This window comes from Trichosurus vulpecula, chromosome 3 (assembly GCF_011100635.1).
Source record: "Trichosurus vulpecula isolate mTriVul1 chromosome 3, mTriVul1.pri, whole genome shotgun sequence".
Classification (NCBI taxonomy): domain Eukaryota; kingdom Metazoa; phylum Chordata; class Mammalia; order Diprotodontia; family Phalangeridae; genus Trichosurus; species Trichosurus vulpecula.
In genome coordinates, this window is record NC_050575.1 from 34,189,721 (window position 1) to 34,208,695 (window position 18,975).

Here is an 18,975-nt window from a genome sequence, read left to right on the forward strand (position 1 = left end):
AAAGTCACAAGACTTATCTTCCTGAATTTAAATCTGGCCTCAGACACTTATATTAGCTGTATGACCTTGGGCAAGTCACTTACTCCTGTCTGCCTCAATTTCCTCACCTGTAAAATGAGCTGGAGAAGGAAATGGCAAATCATTCCAGTATCTCTGCCAAGAACACCCCAAATGGAGTCACAAAGAGTCAGATACAACTGAAAATGAAACAATAGTAACAATGCCTTGGCATACATTGTTTCAACCCTGTGAAAGCACTACTATCCCTATTTTACAGATGAGGAAACAGGTTCAGAGAGATTCAGTGATGTGCTCAAGGTACCAAGGCTAGTGTCAGAGTTGTAATATGAACCTGGGTACTTCTGACTCCAAACACAGCACCCTATCCACTATGATAGTCTGCCTCTCAATAACATCGAAATTTCCACCCCACATGACACACCTACCAGCTTAGCCCTGAACCTCAAGACTAATCATTCTGTACTACAACACCTGGCTAGAATACAGGATCCATGAATGGATTCTAAGTCTGAAAAGGTAAGTTGGAATCAGATCGTAAAGAGCTTTAAATGCTTTTTGTAATTGTTAAATTTTCAATGTGAACATTTATACCTCAGAAATTGGCAAACCTACAAAACAAGGCTTGACTTGTTTTATTGACTAGGCTGAAGAAAGTGATGGAAAAATGTTAATAATGCCCACTGAACTTAAAAGTTTGTGCAGCCACACATTTTTTTCAAAAAGTCAGACAGATTTTTACTAGCACATTCGTAGATCTAACTCATATAACAAAAGCTCTCGGGGGCAGGAGGGAGGGGAAGAGAGAGGTCGCTCAGTTTTTAAGACTGTAAAGTGATCCTGAGCCCACAAAGTTTGAGAACAGCTGCCGTACACCACGCGGCCTCCGAAATCACCACGCGGCCTCCGAAATCACCACGCGGCCTCCAAAATCTGCGAGCTGTGGAATGCACACATGCACTCCTCCTTTCCTGCTTTGGCTGGAGCTGCTCATAGCGTATTCCCCAGTGCAATGTTCTGTCTCCCCTTTTTTTCCAGACCCAGCTCAAGTCCATCGAGGAACAATGTATTTGACTTCCGTTTTATTCCAATTTAGGGTGATTCCATAATGATTGTTAGCAATTATTAGTGATATATAAATCTAGCTAAATTAATATTAGTACAAGAATTACATACATTAATATATATTTTACATATATCTAAGGATAATTGATAAAATATTCTTTCTTATAAAAGGCATCAAACTTTAAACTACAAGCTACAAGTTCACTGTTCAATGGTCACTAACCTGTTCACTTACCTAACCACAAGAATGTTGACTCTAGTCTTTTAGGTGTGAATGCATGACCAAACCCAGAGTAAGTGGGATATCTTGACGTGATATGGAAGGTCCCTCAATTTATTTTTGTTTCTCCAGACTACCCTCTTTCTCAACATGAGGAAGGGCCCATCCTATGACCAATTAGCAGAGATAACCCTTGCCTTGAGAAACCTGTGACTACCCATGCTGAAGCATCGTTTGTGGCCTCCTGAAGGGTCGAGAGCAAGATCTATCAATCGATAACATTCTGTATTTTATTTTGCCTCTTCTAAGTGCCTGGGTATCAAGTCCTATAACAACAAGGCCCTGGGGAGAAGGGGCATCTTAGATCATGAGTTAAGATCTGAGGTCCCCATTCACTGAAGGGGTCTGGTAATTAAATTGGAGCTCTGCCTCAGTGGTTCTTCTTGCAGACTGCACAATTTTGGACACCACACTAGAGTCCTGCCTGCCCTAATAAAGTTTTTAGGAGTTACACATATCATCTTTCAAAATAGAAATGTAAATAGTTAAACTTTATTGAGTCTTTTGTGATTTCTCTTTCATATTTACTTTTTTATGCTTCTCTTGAGTCCTGTATTTGAAAGTCAAATTTGCTATTTCTCTCTGGCCTTTTCATCAGGAATGTCTAAAAGTCCTCTATTTCATTAAATATCCATTTTTTTTTCCACTGAAGAATTAACTCAGTTGTGTTCAGTATACTTGGATGTAATCCCAGCTCCTTTTCCCTCTAGAATATCATATTCCAAGCCCTCCACTCCTTTAACATGCAAGTTGTTCAATCTTGTGTGATCCTGACTATGGCTGAATGGTATCTAAACGGTTCCTTCCTAGGTGCTTTTTGACCTGGGAGCACAGAATTTGGCTATTATATTCCTAGAGTTTCCATTTGGGAGCTCTTTCAGGAGGTGACTGGCAGACTCTTTCAATTTATTTTGGACCCTCTGATGCTAGGATATTAGGGTAGTTTTCCTTTATAATTTCTTGAAATATGATGTCTAGTACCTTTTGTTGACCATGGTTTTCAGGTAGTAAAATAATTCTTAAATAATTTCTCCTCAATCTATTTTCTACTTCAGTTGGTTTTCTGATGAAATATTTCATATTTTCTTCTATTTTTTCATTCTTTTGACTTTGTTTTATTATTTCTTGATGTATTTTGGAATCACCATCTTCCCCTTGCATAATTCTAATTTGTAAGGAATTATTTTCTTTAGTGAGCTTTTCTACCTCTTTTCCATTTGGCTAAATCTACTTTTTAAAGAAACTTCAGTGAAGTTTTCATACATGAAATTTTGTACCTCTTTTTCTATTTGGCCAATTCTATTTTTTAAAATGTTACTTTCTTCAATATTTTTTGTCCCTCTTTTACCAAACTGTTAATTGTCCTTTCATAATTTTCTTGCATCACTCTCATTTCTTTTGCCAATTTTTCTTCTACTACTCTTTGATTTGTAAAATCATTTTTTAGTTTCCAAAAATTCTCATTGGACTTGTGTCCAATTCACATTTTTCTTTGAGACTTTGCTTGTAGTTGTTCTGACACTGTTGCCTTCTTCTAAGTTTGTGTCTTGACCTTCTCTGCCAGCATAGTTGCTTTTAATGGTAAGTTCTTTTGCTGTTGTTTGCTTATTTTTCCAGCCTATTTCCTGACTTTGAATTTTATGTTAAAGTTGGGTTCTTTTCACCTGGGGTTGGGGAGCTGTCCCAAGACTCAGGTTTTTTTTTCAAAATGGTATCTTCAGAGCTAGTTCTGGGGGTTTGGAAGTTTTTGGCTTTTTCAACAGGAAAGATGTGGTCATGATGTGGTCATCCCTTGAGGATCAAAGTGGTACTGCTCCTTAGGGCCCCAGCTCCCTTGGCATGAAAGTAATATGGCTCCTCAGGGCCCCTACTCCTTTGCAACCACGAGTACTACTGTTCCTCAGGACCCTGATCCCTCTTGACCCAAAGTGCTGCTCTCTGCCCTTGACTGTGACCCAGAAATGGGTAATGCATAATAAGTTTGCCAAAAAGCACTCTGTCCTACACCTAGTGCTAGCACAAGGGTCCCCTGTACTCTCTATAAGACCAGTTGTCCAATCACCTTATCATCCCTAGACTGAGAGTTCCCAAAGCTTCAGCTGCTGCTGCTATAACTGCCTCCAATGCCCACAGCTAGCATTGTCATTAAATGGGCTCCAGGCCAGTCCCTGTTGTAGTGTCATAGATTTCTTCCTCCAATCTCCTAAGTTGTCTTGTGCTGGAAAAATATCTCACCCCAACCTATTGTTGGCTCTGCTGCTCCAGAATTTGATTTGAAGCATTATTTTGAAGTTGCTCAGAGGGCAATGTCTTTCTCTTGACTACCCACCACACACTGCTTTAACAGCACTTTATCCTACATTACCCCCTGGCAATCTAGGAAAGTGGCATTATTAGTATTATCATTGCCCTCATTTTACCGAGACTCAGACAAGTCAACTGACTTGCCCAGATCACAAAGCAGGATCCAAACCCAGGGTTCTCTCGACTCCAAATCCTGATATTTCTCAATTACAAATGAGTTATCCCATTCAATGCAAGAGTTACTAAACATCTACATGGGCAAGGCTAAGCTGTTGAGATAAAAAATGAAAAATTACACTGTCCCTAGACACTTTATGAGCCTAATCTAGGAAGGAAAATGGGCCCTATTCAGATGAAAGACATTTCATAAAGATAAATGTAAAATTTAATACTTGGGTGCAAGTATAGGATGAGGAAGGCATGACTAAACTATAAATTAAGATGAGAGTTTTAGTGAAATATAAGCTCAATACAAATCAACAGTGAATGTGGCAATCCAAAAAAAAAATCAATTCAATCATAGTGTAGAAGCATATTTATAAATAAAAAGTTTATTTGGAAAACTGGCCTAATAAAAAGCTCTTTACCTCCCAGTTTGAAGGTTAAGAAAGACCAGGACATTTCATTAAATAAATGAATAAAGAGTAGTAATCAAAAACATACTGATGATGATGATGATGAGTCCAGAGGCAAATACAGATCTTCCTAGGTAGCTAGGTGACTCCACAGATAAAGCACTGGACCTAGAGTCAGGAAGACCTGAGTTCAAATCTAGCCTCAAACTAAATAACTGTATGATTCTACACAAGTCACTTAACTTCTACTGCCTCAGTCTCCTCCACTGTAAAATAGGGATAATAATAACACCTACCTCCCAAGTTTGTTATGAGGAGCAAATGAGATAATATTTGTAAAATGCTCAGCATAGTGCCTGGCACTTAGCCCTATATAAATGCTTATTCTCTTCCCTTGCCTTTCCTTCCTAACTCCAAGTCTGGCACTCCATCCACTAAGCTACTTACCTATCCACCTAGCCACTAAGTTTAACAGAGTGCATCTTATTGCCTTTCCCTGTCCAGTAGTTAACCCAGAATATAGCTCCATCTAAAGGCAATCTCCTCCCTCCCATTCTGGAAGTGGTCCCTTTCATGGGAAGAACTCATTCAAAGGGAGGCACTCTCACCACTCCACATGGAATTTAGAAGACATGTGGGAGGAAACACATTTATTCCTGGAAGAAAGGGACTGAGATATGGCCATTCAACTAGTTTGAATGCTAGCCAGTATAACTGGTGTTAGCTACTTTCTTGGATTCCTGTATTACCTAAAATTATCTAGAAGCAGAGATACTTTGAAGGGCATGGGGAAAATGCAATTTTGGACATCTCTCCAAGTCAGAAATGACTTGGAATTAGACTAATCTTAAATTAAATAAAATTGTCTCTGGAAGACTGGTGACTAAATGCAGGTGACAGTATTAATATTTTTTTCTTCAACAACAGGCATCAAGAAAAGAAGCATAGTGAGCAGAACAAGAGAGGTGAGAACACCATTGTACTCTCCCCTGGTCAGACCAAACAAGTAGTATGTGAAATTTCAGTTCTGGATACATTTTAAGAAAGACAGTGACAGACCTGATCATATATGTAGGACAAAGACCAGAATGGTGAAAGGGGCTTAAGATGCTGTCATACTAGGATCCACTGAATAAGCTGGGGATGTTTAGCCCAGAGAAAAGAAGACTTAGGAAAAATATAATAGTTGTTTTCAGTGTACTGAAACACTGTCATGTGGAAGAGAGATTAGTCTAATCTATTAGATCAGTTTTCTATTAGAAGAGAGGTAGAACATAAAAGAATTTAACTCTCAGAACCCTTCAAAAGTAGACTATTTCTGGGGAGGGAAAACTTCCTGGAAGGGATAACCTCTGATCTCAGTCTTAAACCGAGAGAATTTCAACAAGCAAAAATACAAGGGAAATACATTTCAAGTCTAGAAAATATACAATTATAGTGTGGTGGGAGAAGATAAGACCAGGTTAAATTGTGCAGTTTGGATAAACTGTAGAGTGTGAGAAGGAGAACAGTGTTAAAATAAGGTTGGAGGTCCTCAAATTAAGGAACCGAGATTTTATTCAAGAGATAACTGGGAGTCAATGAAGGTTTCTGGGAAGAAGATAGTCAATCTGTAAGTCAGTCATTTTTTAATGCTCCTACTATGTGCCAGTCACTGTGCTAAGTGCTAGAATACAAACAAAAGGCAAAAAACAGTCCCTGCCCACAGGGAGTTAATAATCCAAGCAGAGAGAAAACATGCAAACAATTATGTATACCAGAGTTGTCCAAAATGTGTCCCAGAAGGCTGATGCGGTCCTGCAATGGGATTTATGGGGCCTACCTACAAGCACAGAAATTTACATAAATGTTTTAGTAAAGGAAACCAAGCTACTGCAGAGCTGTCACTAAAATGGCAAATCAAAATATATTGTCTATTGTTTTGATGAAAGTCTAAAGTTGGACGGGCCTGATGTACAGGATAAAGAGTAATAATAAAACCTCCATACAGGTTAAATAGGAAATAATCAACAGAGGGAAGGCACTAGAATTAAGAGGAATTGGGAAGGGTTTCCTAAAGAAGGTGGGATTTTAGATGGTACTTGAAGGAAGCCAGGGAAATCAGAAGGTGGAGAAGAGGAGGCAGAATATTCCAGGTATGGGGGACAGCCAGGGAAAATGCCTGAAACTGAGAGATCAAGTGTCTCATTATGGAAACAGGAAGAAGGTGTGTGTCAGTGAACTGAAGAGTATGTGGCAGGGAATAAGGTGTGTACAAAGACTGAAAAGGCAGGGGCAGCTAGGTTATGAAGAGTTTTGAATGTCAAACAGAGGATTTTGTATTTGAAGACCTCAGACCAATGGTACACTAGGGCCTAGTATGTCTCCTAAGTAAAGGCTGTTAAGAGCCAAGGTGGAGCATTTTTTGTCTGCACAGGGGCTCTAACACTTCCTGCATCTTACTCATAGTCAAGCTCCTCAGGTGAGAAAACTTCAGATCTCAGGCACACGAATGCGCAGAGCCTTCCCTCTCCCGCTGGTTTTAACACATCTCCTAAGGAAATGCTGCTGGAGCCGAGCCAGACATCTTCCATCAGTCACTTGCATCTGTATCAGTACAAGGCATTTTCCACCTCCTGCTGCCAGCCCAATCGCCCAAGGGGAGTTCATTTTTCACTTACCTTGGTAATATACTTTTCAGGGACGTACACATAGATGATGAACTTGATGCATGCACTGCCAGAGCTAGCTCAGTGTTTGAAAGGCTCCAAAGGAAAGTGTGAGAGAGAAGAGGTTACTAGGCTGCCTACCAAACTGAAGGGCTACAGAGTCGTTGTGCTGACTTCATTACTGTATGCCTGCGAAACCTAGACAGTATACCAGCACCATGCCAGGAAACTGAATCGCTTCCATTTGAATTGTCTTAGGAAGATTCTGAAAATCACCTGGCAAAATAAAGTACCAGACACTAAGGTCCTTTCTCAAACTAATCTGCCAAACATTCAAACTCTGCTGCAGAGAACACGACTCTCTGCTGGCCATGTTGTTTGAATGCCAAATGTACACTTGCCTAAAAGACTATTACATAGAGAACTCACAGAAGGCAAGCACTAACATGGTGGTCAGAAGAAGCAATACAAGGACACTCTCAAGGTTTCTCTAAAGAACTTTTGAATTGATTGCAAGACATAGGACACACTGGCAAAGGACTGCCCAGTATGGTGTACCCACATCAAAGAAGGTGCTGTGCTCTATATGCAGAGTGGAACTGAAGTAGCTCAAAAGAAACATGGGATGCACAAATTTAGAGAATCTACCCCAAATGTTCACAGGAACTATCTGCCCCCAACCTGTGGTATAGCATTCTAAGCTTGTATTGGTCTGATCACCCACAGTTGGATACACTGTAACTGGACTCTAACATAGTAAGTCATTTTTGGTTCTCTTCAAGGATGAAGGACAATAACCAACCAATCAACCAATCTGCCACCAAATCAAAATCCTGGTAGCTGTTGTCTACAGATCGCCAGGTCCCTATCCTTACTTCCTCAACAAATTCAGTATCTGACTCACAATTTTTCTTTCCTCCCAAACTCCTGCCCTCATAGTAGGGGACTTCGATATACATATTGATATAGTTACCTCAAATATCCTATCCACTCGGTTTCTCAACCTACTCATCTCCCACGAGCTACTTCTCCACCATGCACATAGATAGTCATAGCCTTGGTTTTTTTCTATCACCCACAAATGTACCATTTCCATCTTCAAGAATTCTGAAATCCTCTTATCCAAACATAATCTATTGGCTTTTTACCTCTCCTTCTGTCTTCCCTTATGTAACCCTACTCTTCAACTTCACCATGACCACCAATCCCTTGACCTCTCAATTCTCTCCCAGGCCATCTCCCCTCCACTAGCCACTCTCTCCTCTTCTCCCCATCTTGACTCCTTGGTGAGAAAATTCAACTCTATACTGTCCTCCTTTCTTGAATCCCTAGTCCCCTTATCACATCACCCATTACACCCAACCAAGCCTCAGCCTTGGATTACTTCCACGATCTGTTGCCTTTGTGCCTACACACATGCCAGTAAATGAAGGTGGAAAAAATTACACAACCCTTCTGACTGGGTACACCACAAATTTATGTTTCACAACTTTAACTAGCCCTCACTGCTGTTAGGCAATCCTACTATACCTCCCTTATCAAATCACTATCTCACTCTCCATAGCAGCTCTCAAATCTCCCATGACTCTCCCTCCCTGCCCCCTCTCAGCTGAGAATTTTGCCTCATGTTTTACAGAAAAAAATTAGGCCATTTGCCATGAATTCCCTCTTTTTCTCTCTTCCTTATCTCTTATCACTCAGATGCCACCTGTAACAACAATGCTGTTTGCTGCTACTGTGGCTGTGTAAGACCAATAGCACCAGCACACAGAAGGGCTGCCAGCACAAGTTCCTTGATCTGCTTCTCTAAGGAAAGCAACTTTAAGGGGTTAACAATCTCACTTTAATCAAACATACATATATCATTCACTTAGTTCAGGGAGAAAAGCTAGCACCCTGAACTTCAGAGCAAATACAAATAGAAATTGCAAACAGAAAATATTAACAGATCAAATAATACAATTCAACAGACAGGCTTTGTCTGATCAAGACATCACATACATAGTTACCAAAAAGAGAAGCACCAACACCTGGGTTTTCTTCAAAGCAGGGTGGGGGCTCCAACGGCTATCCAGAGTCTCCACACCAACACTCTTCCAGTGAGTGAGAGCGCCAAACAAAATGTTAACCTCTGAGTTTTTATAGGCTGTTCAGGGCCCAGAAGGCTTCACACCTAATCAGCAAAAGGGTGTGGGCCTGAGGCTTTGCACTTAGTAAGACTTAATCAAAGGTACTTGATTACTTTAGCATTCTAAAAGAGAAAAGGTTAAAAAAAAAAAGTCCCACCTTAATTAACATTACACCATCTACCACTTTCTCCTCCTTCACATTTGATATGAAGTATCCCTTACTCCTGTACTTGTTCAAGTGATCCCATTCTATCCTGTCTCCTCCAAATAGATTGCCTCCTCCATTATCCCTGCTATACAACTTTTTTCGATCTCTCTCTCTCTCTGTGTCTCTCTCTCTCTTCCCCCTCCCTCTCTCTCTCCCTCTCCCTCCCTTCCTCCCCAGACTTATTTTCTACTGCCTATAAAAAATACCTCCCCTATCCTGAAAAAAAATTCACTTCATCCTTCCATCCCAGCTAACAATATTTCTCTTCTGCCCTTTGTAGCCAAACTGCTTGAAAAAGCGGTGTACAATAGATGTTTTCACCTTCTCTCCTCTTGTACTCTCTTCTTAACCCCTTACAACCTGGCTTCCAGCTGCTCTCTCCATAGATAACAATGATCTCTTAGTTGCCAAATCCAATAACCTTTTCACAATCTTCATTCTCATTGACTTTTCTAATGCCTTTGACACTGCTGATCGATCTCTCTCTCTCTCTCTCTCTCTCTCTCTCTCTCTCTCTCTTCCTTGATGCTCTCTTCTCTCTGGTTTTATTTTTTGGGATGCCACTCTCTCCTGGTTTTCTTCCTACCTGTCTAACCACTCCTTCTCAGCACAGCACCTGGCACATAGCAGGCACTTAACAAATGTTGACTGATTGACTGATTGATCCTGGAGGTGATAGGGAGCCAGTGGAATTGATTTAGTACTTACTCACTGACATGATCAGACTTGCAGCTTAGGAAAATTACTTTAGTGACTGAATGAAGAATGAACTGGAGCACAGAGAGACCAAACAATAGGTTTAGGTGTGAGATGAGGGCCTGTACCAAGGTGTTGGCTGCATCAGAAAAAAAGAGGCAAATCTGAGAGATTTTGCAAAGGGGAAATCAACAGGCCTTGGCCACAGAATTTGATAGGAGTAGTGACAGATAGTAAGAAGCAGAAGACAACACTAGGTTACAAGCCTGAAGGACTGAAAGATTAGTGGTGCCTTACACAGTAATATGAAAAACTGGAAGGGATGAGGATTTGAGGAGGAAGAAAATGAGTTCAGTTTGAGACATGCTAACTTTTTGATGCCTACAAGACATCAAGTGTGAGATGTCTAACAGGTAATTGGAGATGCTAGTCTAGAAATCAACAGAGAAGTTGGGGCAGGATGGGTAGATTTGAGAATCATCAGCATAGAGATGGCAATTAAATTCATGGAACCTGATGAGATCACCAAGTAAAATATTACAGGGGAACAGAAGAGGGCCCAGGACAGAGCCTTGAGATGCAGCATGACCTGGATAAAGGTCCAAAAAAGGACACTGTGAAGGACAAAGAGGATCAGAAACCTAGAGAGAAGAGAATATCAAGAAGAGAGTTGACCAGTGTCAACGGTTGCATGGAGACCAAGAAGAATGAGAATTGAGAACTGGCTTGCCTAGGCAGTTAAAAAAAAATCATCAAGAGTAGCTTTTTCAGTCTTGTACATTAGGGAAATTGCTGTATTTCATCAGCATTTTAAAAATAGATTAGAAAGGGGAGAAAAGAGAAACAATTAGGAGACTATCACAATATTATAGGTAAAAAATAGGGATAGAATTTTAAATAAAAAGGATTAGAAAAGAATACTTCTGGAAAGATGTGTGACAAGGGCTTAGGAACATCAGAATTGATTCCTACTTAGGCAGAAGTATATCTTGTTCTGAATGGCCCTAAATATTTCTCTAATTTGGCCAAGATCACTAACTTATTTTTCTATGTATAATATTTTCCCTTTATCTTCATCTCTTCACTATGATCAGCCATCACTTTTCTTCCCGCACAGCTCTAGTCAAAAATTAATCAAAGCAGGGCAGCTAGGTGGCGTAGTGAATAGAGCACTGATCCCGGAGTCAGGAAGACCTCAGTTCAAATCTGGCATCAGACACCCGACGCACTAGCTGTGTGACCTTGGGCAAGTCATTTAACCCCAATTGCCCCACCTTCCTCCCTCCAGAAAACAAACAAAAAAAATTAATCAAAGACAATTTAGAGAGACTTAAATATTTGTCCTCACATATTGTAAGGGTTTCTCAGTTATTGCAATATGTGGCTCTCAGGCACAGCAACAAGAAACCCTAAAATCAAATATTTCACATTCTTAAATCTTTCAAAACTTACTTCAGTTCTTCAGTAATCCCTTTTCATCAGCCAATAGACCTCCTTGATATAATAAAACTGTACACAGAAAATCCATCACATTCCTTTGCTGCAGAACTTTGTTGATATTTTTTCAGTGGCATTGCTCTCTTGCTCTTGTTACATTACTATTTTTTTTCCATTTCACTGTTAAGGTCATATGACTGCGACCATATCTTAGTTTTAACTACTCATTCGGCAACTATTTACTGAGCCTCTTGTATAATACCAAAAACAAAACAAAAAACCACGAATGAGATAGTTACTGATTCTTGCCCTCAAGGAGTTCAATTACTTGGGTGAATTATATGTTTACACAATACTATAATACAAGGTAATTCCTTTGAGGGCCTACACAGAGGTACAAAATGCAACAAGAGTTGCAGAAGTGAAAGACATCTCATCCAGCTAGAAAACAGTATTTAGTTAAGATGAGAAGAGATACAAAGTTTAGCTAAGACAAGGAGACAAGCACTTAAATATTTGTTGAGTTGAATTTTGGATAGACTAAGTTGAAACGAGGAGGACATTTTAGTCAGAGTAAAGCCTGAAGAAAGGCACAAGAGGTGTTACTTAGCAACACTTCAACTAACTCTGACCTGACTACATAAAAGAAAAGGGAAAAAACACCAATATCTTTAGCCATGATAGGATGTATCCTGATATGATGTTTGGTAATAATGCAAATGGAATCAAACTCCTAGAATCAACACCCCCGGCCCAGAGTGATTTATGCTAGCCCAGCATTTCTTACAAATGCATTTTAATAATTTCCTTTTGTTTTATGGACAGAAATTTTAAAACAACTTCAGAGACCTAGGAGTGAAATAGCTATATAGTAATTTCACACATGGTTGTGTTTTACCAATTAATTGACTACTCCACAAATATCTGTATTTACTGGAAGCCCAATATTATTAAAATTGTTTATATGTGGCATCTAAGCATTATAAACTTCTCTGAGTGAAGCTAAAGTGTGAATAAAGTGAAAAAGAGATAAGAACATTCTTTCATCTAACTAAAATATATTTATTTGCAACAGTGATCTTAATACAAAAAAAAAAAAAAAAACTAAGAAAGGTTATCTTTTACAATTGTGAGCAATGAAAGAATTTTAACCGGACATAGAATTACAGAATTTAAGATATAATCCAATCATCAATGAATGGAATCCCTACTATAACATAGCAAATAAGTGATCACTCTTTGTACTTAGTTTTAGCATTACAAAGCCAAAGCCCACACTTGCTTAATTACTTTAGTATTGCAAAAATTGGTGGCAGTAGAGGGATATTTAAAAAATGCTATTCTGTGGCACCAGAATTGTGAGGGCTGCTACACAGAAGAGAAACTCCCTTAGAAGCAATCCCATAGGACTGATATTCCAAACACAAATAAAAAAATTCCATTATATAAAATTTAAAAGGTTCTACATAAACAAGGTCTAAAACAGGGTGTCTATGTGGGGTGGGGGGGAGGGTCATATTATTGATCATGTTATTCTGGTCATATTGATCATATTATTCTGGAAAACAATTTGGAATTATGTAAATAATAAAAGCCACTTTGTTATTTATATCCTTTGACCCAGAAATCCCATTACTGAGACTACATCCCAAGAAGGTTATTTGATAACAAGGCTTATATAAGCAAAAAAAACATTCATAGCAATATTTTTACAACAAAATCTAGAAGCAAAATGAATGTTATACTGTGCTCATATCCTGCCTCTGATCTTTTTTACTTCAGTAACTTTGGGTAAGGCACCTAACCCTCCTAGGCCTTCTCCTTTTCCTCATCTGTATAATGAGAAGTTGGACTAGGAATAACCCTTTTCTTCATCTGTAAGATGAGGAAGTTGGGCTATATCGGGGCTTCTTAATCTTTCTTGTGTCATGGTCAAAGACTGGTGAAACCTAAGGACCCCCTTCTCAGGATGTTTGGTTGTTGTTTTTTTAATTCATAATTGAGCTAAGAAATGAGTGGTGGATCAGTGGAACAGATTAGGTACACAATACACAGTAGTAAAAGACCATAGCAATCCAGTGTTTAATAAATGCAAAGATACAAGCTCTTGGGGTAAGAACTCAACATTTGACAAAAATTGCTGGGAAAACTGGAAAGCAGTTTGGGAGAAACTAGGCATAGACCACCTTCTCACACTGTATACCAACATAAGGTCAAAATGGATAAATGATTCAGACACAAAGGGTGATAACATTAAGTAAATTAGGGGAGCATGGAAAAATGTATTTATCAGATCTACGGATGACAAGAAAAGAGCTTACGACCAAACAAGAAATAGAAGGGACTACAAAAAGTAAAACAGATAATTTTGATTACATGAAATTAAAAAGCTTTTGCACAAACAAAACTAATATGGTCAAAATGAGAAGGAAAACTGGAAACTGGTGAAAAAAATTTTATGGCAAGTTTCTCTGATAAAGGCCTCATTTCTCAAATATATAGGGAAGTAAGCTGAATTTATAAAATAAGAGTTATTTCCCAGTTGATAAATGGTCAAATGAAATGATCAGGTAGTTTTCAGAAGAAGAAATCAAAGCTATCAGTTATGTTGTTCAGTTGTTTTCAGTCATTTCCAACTCTTTGTGAATCACATTTGGGGTTTTCTTGGCAAAGATGTCGGAGTGTTTTACCATTTCAGTCTCCTGCTCATATTACAGATGAGGAAACAGAGGCAAATAGGTTTAAGTGACTTGCCCAGGGTCACACAGCTACTAAGTACCTGAGGCCACATTTGAACTCAGGAAGATGAGGCTCACTGCATTACCTAGCAGCCCAAAGCTATCAAAAGTCATGTAAAATGTTCTAAATCACTACTGATTAGAGAAATGCCAATTTAAACAACTCAGAGTCTGCCTCAAACCTATCAGATTGGTTACCATGATAAATGCTGGAGGGGATATGGGAAAATTAGGACACTAATACACTGCAGGTAGAGTTGTGAACTAACCCAACCACTCTGGAAAACAATTTGGAACTATGCCCAAAGGGCTATAAAACTGTGCATACCCTTTGACCCGGCAAGACCAGTACTATGAAAGAAAACGGAAAAGGACCAATAGTTACAAAAATACTAATAGTAGCTCTTTTTGTGGTGGCAAAGAATTAGATGCCCATTAACTGGGGAACAGATGAACAAGTTGTGGTATATGGGATTATGACGGAATATTATTGTGTTATAAGAAATGATGAGCAGAATAGTTTCAGAAAAACCTGGGAAGAGTTATATGAACTCACTCAAAGTGAGAAGAAACAGGAGAATATTGTACACATTAACAGTAATAATGAAAGGATGATCAACTGTGAAAGACTTAGCTACTCTGATCAAGACAATGATCCAAGGTAAATTGCTTTTTTATTTTTATTTATTTCCCCAATTACATGTAAAAACAATTTTCAACATTCTTTAAAAAAATTTTTGAGTTCCAAATGCTCTCCCTCCTCTCTTCTCCCACCTCCATTGAGAAAGCAAGCAATTTGATATAGGTGATACAGGTGCAGTCATACAAAATATATTTCCATGTTAGTCATACCGTGAAAGAAAACAGACCAAAATAACAAAAAAAATTTTAAAAAGTAAAGAAAAAGTATGCTTCCATCTGCATTCAGACTCCATCAGTTCTTTCGCTGGGGATGGATGTCATTTTTCACCATAACTCCTTCAGAATTATCTGATGCAAGATAATTCCAAAGGACCCATGAAGAAAAATGCTATCCACTTCCAGAGATAGAATGGATGAACTCTGAATGCAGACTGAAGTATACCCTTTTTTACTTTATTTTTATTGTTTTCTTTCACAACATGGCTAATATGGAAATGTTTTGTATGACCTCACATGTATAATATAAATCAAATTGCTTGCCTTCTCAAGGAGGCGGGGAGGAGAGGGAGGGAGAGAATTTGGAACTCAAAAAAAATTTAAATGATTGTTTAAAAATATTTACATATAATTAATTGGGAAGTATTTAATGAAATAAAATCTTTTTAAAAAAAATTCATAACTGAAAGAAGTAACTTGAAGTTTAGTGAAAACTGAAGATATAATTTTTTTCACATCCAAGTTCACAGACCCATAAAATAGATTTACAGGGGTCCATGAACACCAGGTTAAAACCCTTCTGCTAGAGATGGCCTCTGAGTTCCTTTCCAGTTCTAGGTCTAAGATTCTAAACATGGGAAGACTTTGTGGGAAGAGTGAGTAAAGCAAATCCAAGAGAACAGTATAAACATCTATGACAGTGTCAATAAAAACACTTTTAAAAAAAGCAAAACTAAGATAAGCAACAAAATACAGGTCAAGTACACTAGTCAATGCCAATATCCAGCTATTAAAGAGTTCCGCACACATCCTCCCTTTCTGTTAACATAAAGTAACTACAATACTCTAAAGTGGGATATACTATTTCTTGGTCATAATCATGTCATTAGGTTAAGATTTTAAAAATTCTTATCAAACTCAAGAATTTTACAAGTGATAAAAAGAAAAATTTCAGAAAAAACTGCTGTCATTTTTCTGCTCAATCGCCTTTTATTTAAGATAGCATAATGTAGTAAAAATATAGGATCAGGAGTCATAAGACCTGGATTCTACTTCTGGTTCTGCTAGTCCGGACCTTAGTTTCCTCCCATATAAAATAAAAGTCTGCCCTTGATTATTTGTAATGCTAAGATTTGAAGACAAAGGGATAACTTTTCCTTCTTTCTCTTTCTGCAGAAATGTAAAGGGCAGCAAAGCCTAACATTTTGTTTCCACTCTATTCCCTTCCAAAAATCTACTATTATCTAGAATGTAAACCCCTGGAGCACAGAAACTGGGTTGTATTTAGATTCTGCTGGTGTTTTCATTACCTCCACATGAGTCAAGCAATGATGTAAAAGGAGCATAGTAACGTGCATACAGTTATGGACCTGGTGTCAGAAAGACTCTCGGTTCAAATGCTACCTTGGATCTTACATTTACTAACCGTTCGAATGTGGGCAAGTAGTCTCTCAACTTAAACCTCATTTTTCTCACCTGCAAAATGGGGCTGATAAAAATAATAATTCCTGTAGCTACCTACCTCACAAAATTATTAGAGAATAAATGCGAAAACGTATATACAGCACTTTGCAAGCTTTAAGGAGCAATAGTCAGTTATGATTACCCTAGTCATCTTTCTCTGTGTACTGGGAGGGCCCCTCCTACAGCACCGCTACGAAAACTCAGATGCTCGGCTTGGCATTCTCAGCGGCTTATTCCTCCGCGCCCCCCCCCCCCCCGGCATGTCAGCTCCAGGGGAAACCCGGGCCCACCTCGGCATCTCCAGACCCCTTCTCGGACCCGGTGCACACTTCCCTCCATCCGTACCCCCCCCCCCCCGCCCCAAAGCAAACCACCCGGGAGCTCCACCTGTCAGCTCAGGCCACGGCCCGCCCCTCGGGGATCAGGGCCGGAGCAGCCGGGCCCCACACGAGGGTGGTCGGCGTCGTCCCGTTGGGGCCTGGCGGGGCAGGCTCCCCAGACCTCAGTCAAATGCGGAAAAATTCCGGCCACAGCCGCCTCGTCTCCGCAGCTGCGGCCAGTCCGCCCCGCGCTCCCTCCCCGGGAAGAGACGCTCCTCACCGTCCAGGGAGACGAACTGCCCCACAGCGGAGGAGCCGCCGCCACTGTTCTCCACGAACTGCACCTCGGACACGATGATGTTGTCCTCCAGCACCGAACCGCAGCCCGTGCACACCGCATCGCCGCGGCCTGGGTCTAGCTCGATGTCGGTGCCGCCACAGCTCCGGCACACGCGGCCCGTCATCTTGACACCCACCAGGCCGTCAGCCGCTCCAGCCCAGGTGGGTCCGTCCCCAGGCCAGGTAAGTGCTCAGGGCCCCAGCCCAGGGCGCCGCGGTGCCGATCCCGAGCTCTCCCCAGCGCAGGAAGCCAAGTCCCGTCTGGGCCTCTTTCTCCTCTCGCGATGCTGCCGGCGCCAAACGGTCCCGCCCCCTCTGCCTTCTTCCCTCCTGCGTTCTCTTTCGCCTCTCCGGAGGAAGAGCGGCCTCCGTGAGGAGCTGCGAACCGCCCTCGGAACCGTCACCAACTGCCAGCGCCGCTCACTGCGTGCGGCCGGGCTGCGGAACGCGAGGGCCGGAAGGCGCTAGGACCCCCCGGGGAAGCGGCGACGTTCGAATCGGGTCGTCGGCACCTCCGAGGCCAGGTCGGCCGCCTGGAGTAGGAGTCCCGTGGGCTCGGGTCTTGCCGCTAGGGAGAATGAGACGGAACGGGGAGCAGGCCGTGGAGGATGCGCTTCCCCATCCGCTCCGCCCTGTCTCTTCCTCCTCTTCCCCTTCTCTCCGGTTTTGCTCGGATGCATTCACCGCGTGGAGCCGCGGACATAGAAAAGCGAACCGACCCCGCCTTCGGGGACCTAGGCTGGTGCTGCCGGATACAAACATGGGCCAGATGAGGAAATGGTTTGAGAGTACTGACAACAGAACATCGAGGGAAACAGCGTGGAGGAGCTCCTCTAGTGGGGATGAGAGCACCCTTATGGGATTGTTCTCGGCACCGCAAAGCACTTTATAAACAAGTTATGGCATTTGAATGTGATGAAATACTATTGTGTTGTAAAAAAAAAAATGAAGGGGATGGTTTCAGGTAGGATGACGTATATGAACTGATGTGAAGTAAGAACTAGGAAAATAATTTACAGTTACAGCAAAATTTTAAAGATAATCAACCATGGAAAGCTTAGAAATTCCGAGCAACACAAAGACCCACCACAATTCAAAGGTTTCAGAATAGACATCTCTGGTCTCTTTTCACTGCACCCTTCTCCAAGGGAGACTTTTAATTCTTACCAGGTGGAGAAGCGGGTGATTGGGGCCGCGGGGGGGGGGGGGGGGTTTGGGGGGGGATTCCCTGGCTAGAATTATATCTTCTTGCTTACTTAAATATTATTCGCCTAAAGGATGTGATTTTCGTGTACAATCTAAATTCTGATCACTGTGGACTATTGGGGAGAGGCAGGACAATCCTTCCCCCCTCTCCCATAGCTTGACCCCTTCCCACCAAATCCCCATTTGACAATGAACACACATAACACTTAACCAAGAAACCCATTTATCCAAATAGGTGGCAAAATAGAACACAGAAAAAGTATATATAAGAGAACATGTATTGAGTCCAAGTTTTACAGAACAAATCACTTTATTAAGGGGATTTGTTCTGTAAAGTTTGGATTCAGTCAAAGGACCGAACTTGAGGACCTGAAGGGCCACGTGTGGCCTCAATGGCCCGGATTCCCCACCCCTATTAGACAATGGAGTTGGAGGGAACTCTTCCATTGGGCAACTATAACTAAATTAAAGGAGAGAGAGAGAAGTCTAGTCTAGTGAAGAAAGCTAGGGACAGGGACATGTCGGAGACTAGACTGCCAGCTCCTCTTGTGTCAGTTTCTTCCTACAGTCTTTTCCTTCAGTAACCTGAAATGGGGTTGGCATCTTCCGTCTTTTCTCTGCATCTGGAAGTCAGAAGTTCCTGAAACTAAGAGAAGCAACTCTAAGAAGACTCAAGAGCACTCCTCCCTC

At 40.8% G+C, this 18,975-nt stretch overlaps 1 protein-coding gene across 1 annotated transcript in view; it reads right to left on the reverse strand.

Annotated features, from left to right (window-relative positions):
* The window catches only part of BRF1 (BRF1 RNA polymerase III transcription initiation factor subunit), a 159,245-nt gene extending 141,382 nt beyond the window's left edge, over nucleotides 1-17,863 (reverse strand). The window contains 1 exon segment of the mRNA XM_036748768.1: nucleotides 17,021-17,863. Within this exon segment, the coding sequence (XP_036604663.1) occupies nucleotides 17,021-17,204 (184 nt within the window). The 5' untranslated portion in view covers nucleotides 17,205-17,863.
* Nucleotides 17,864-18,975: the final 1,112 nt, after the last annotated feature.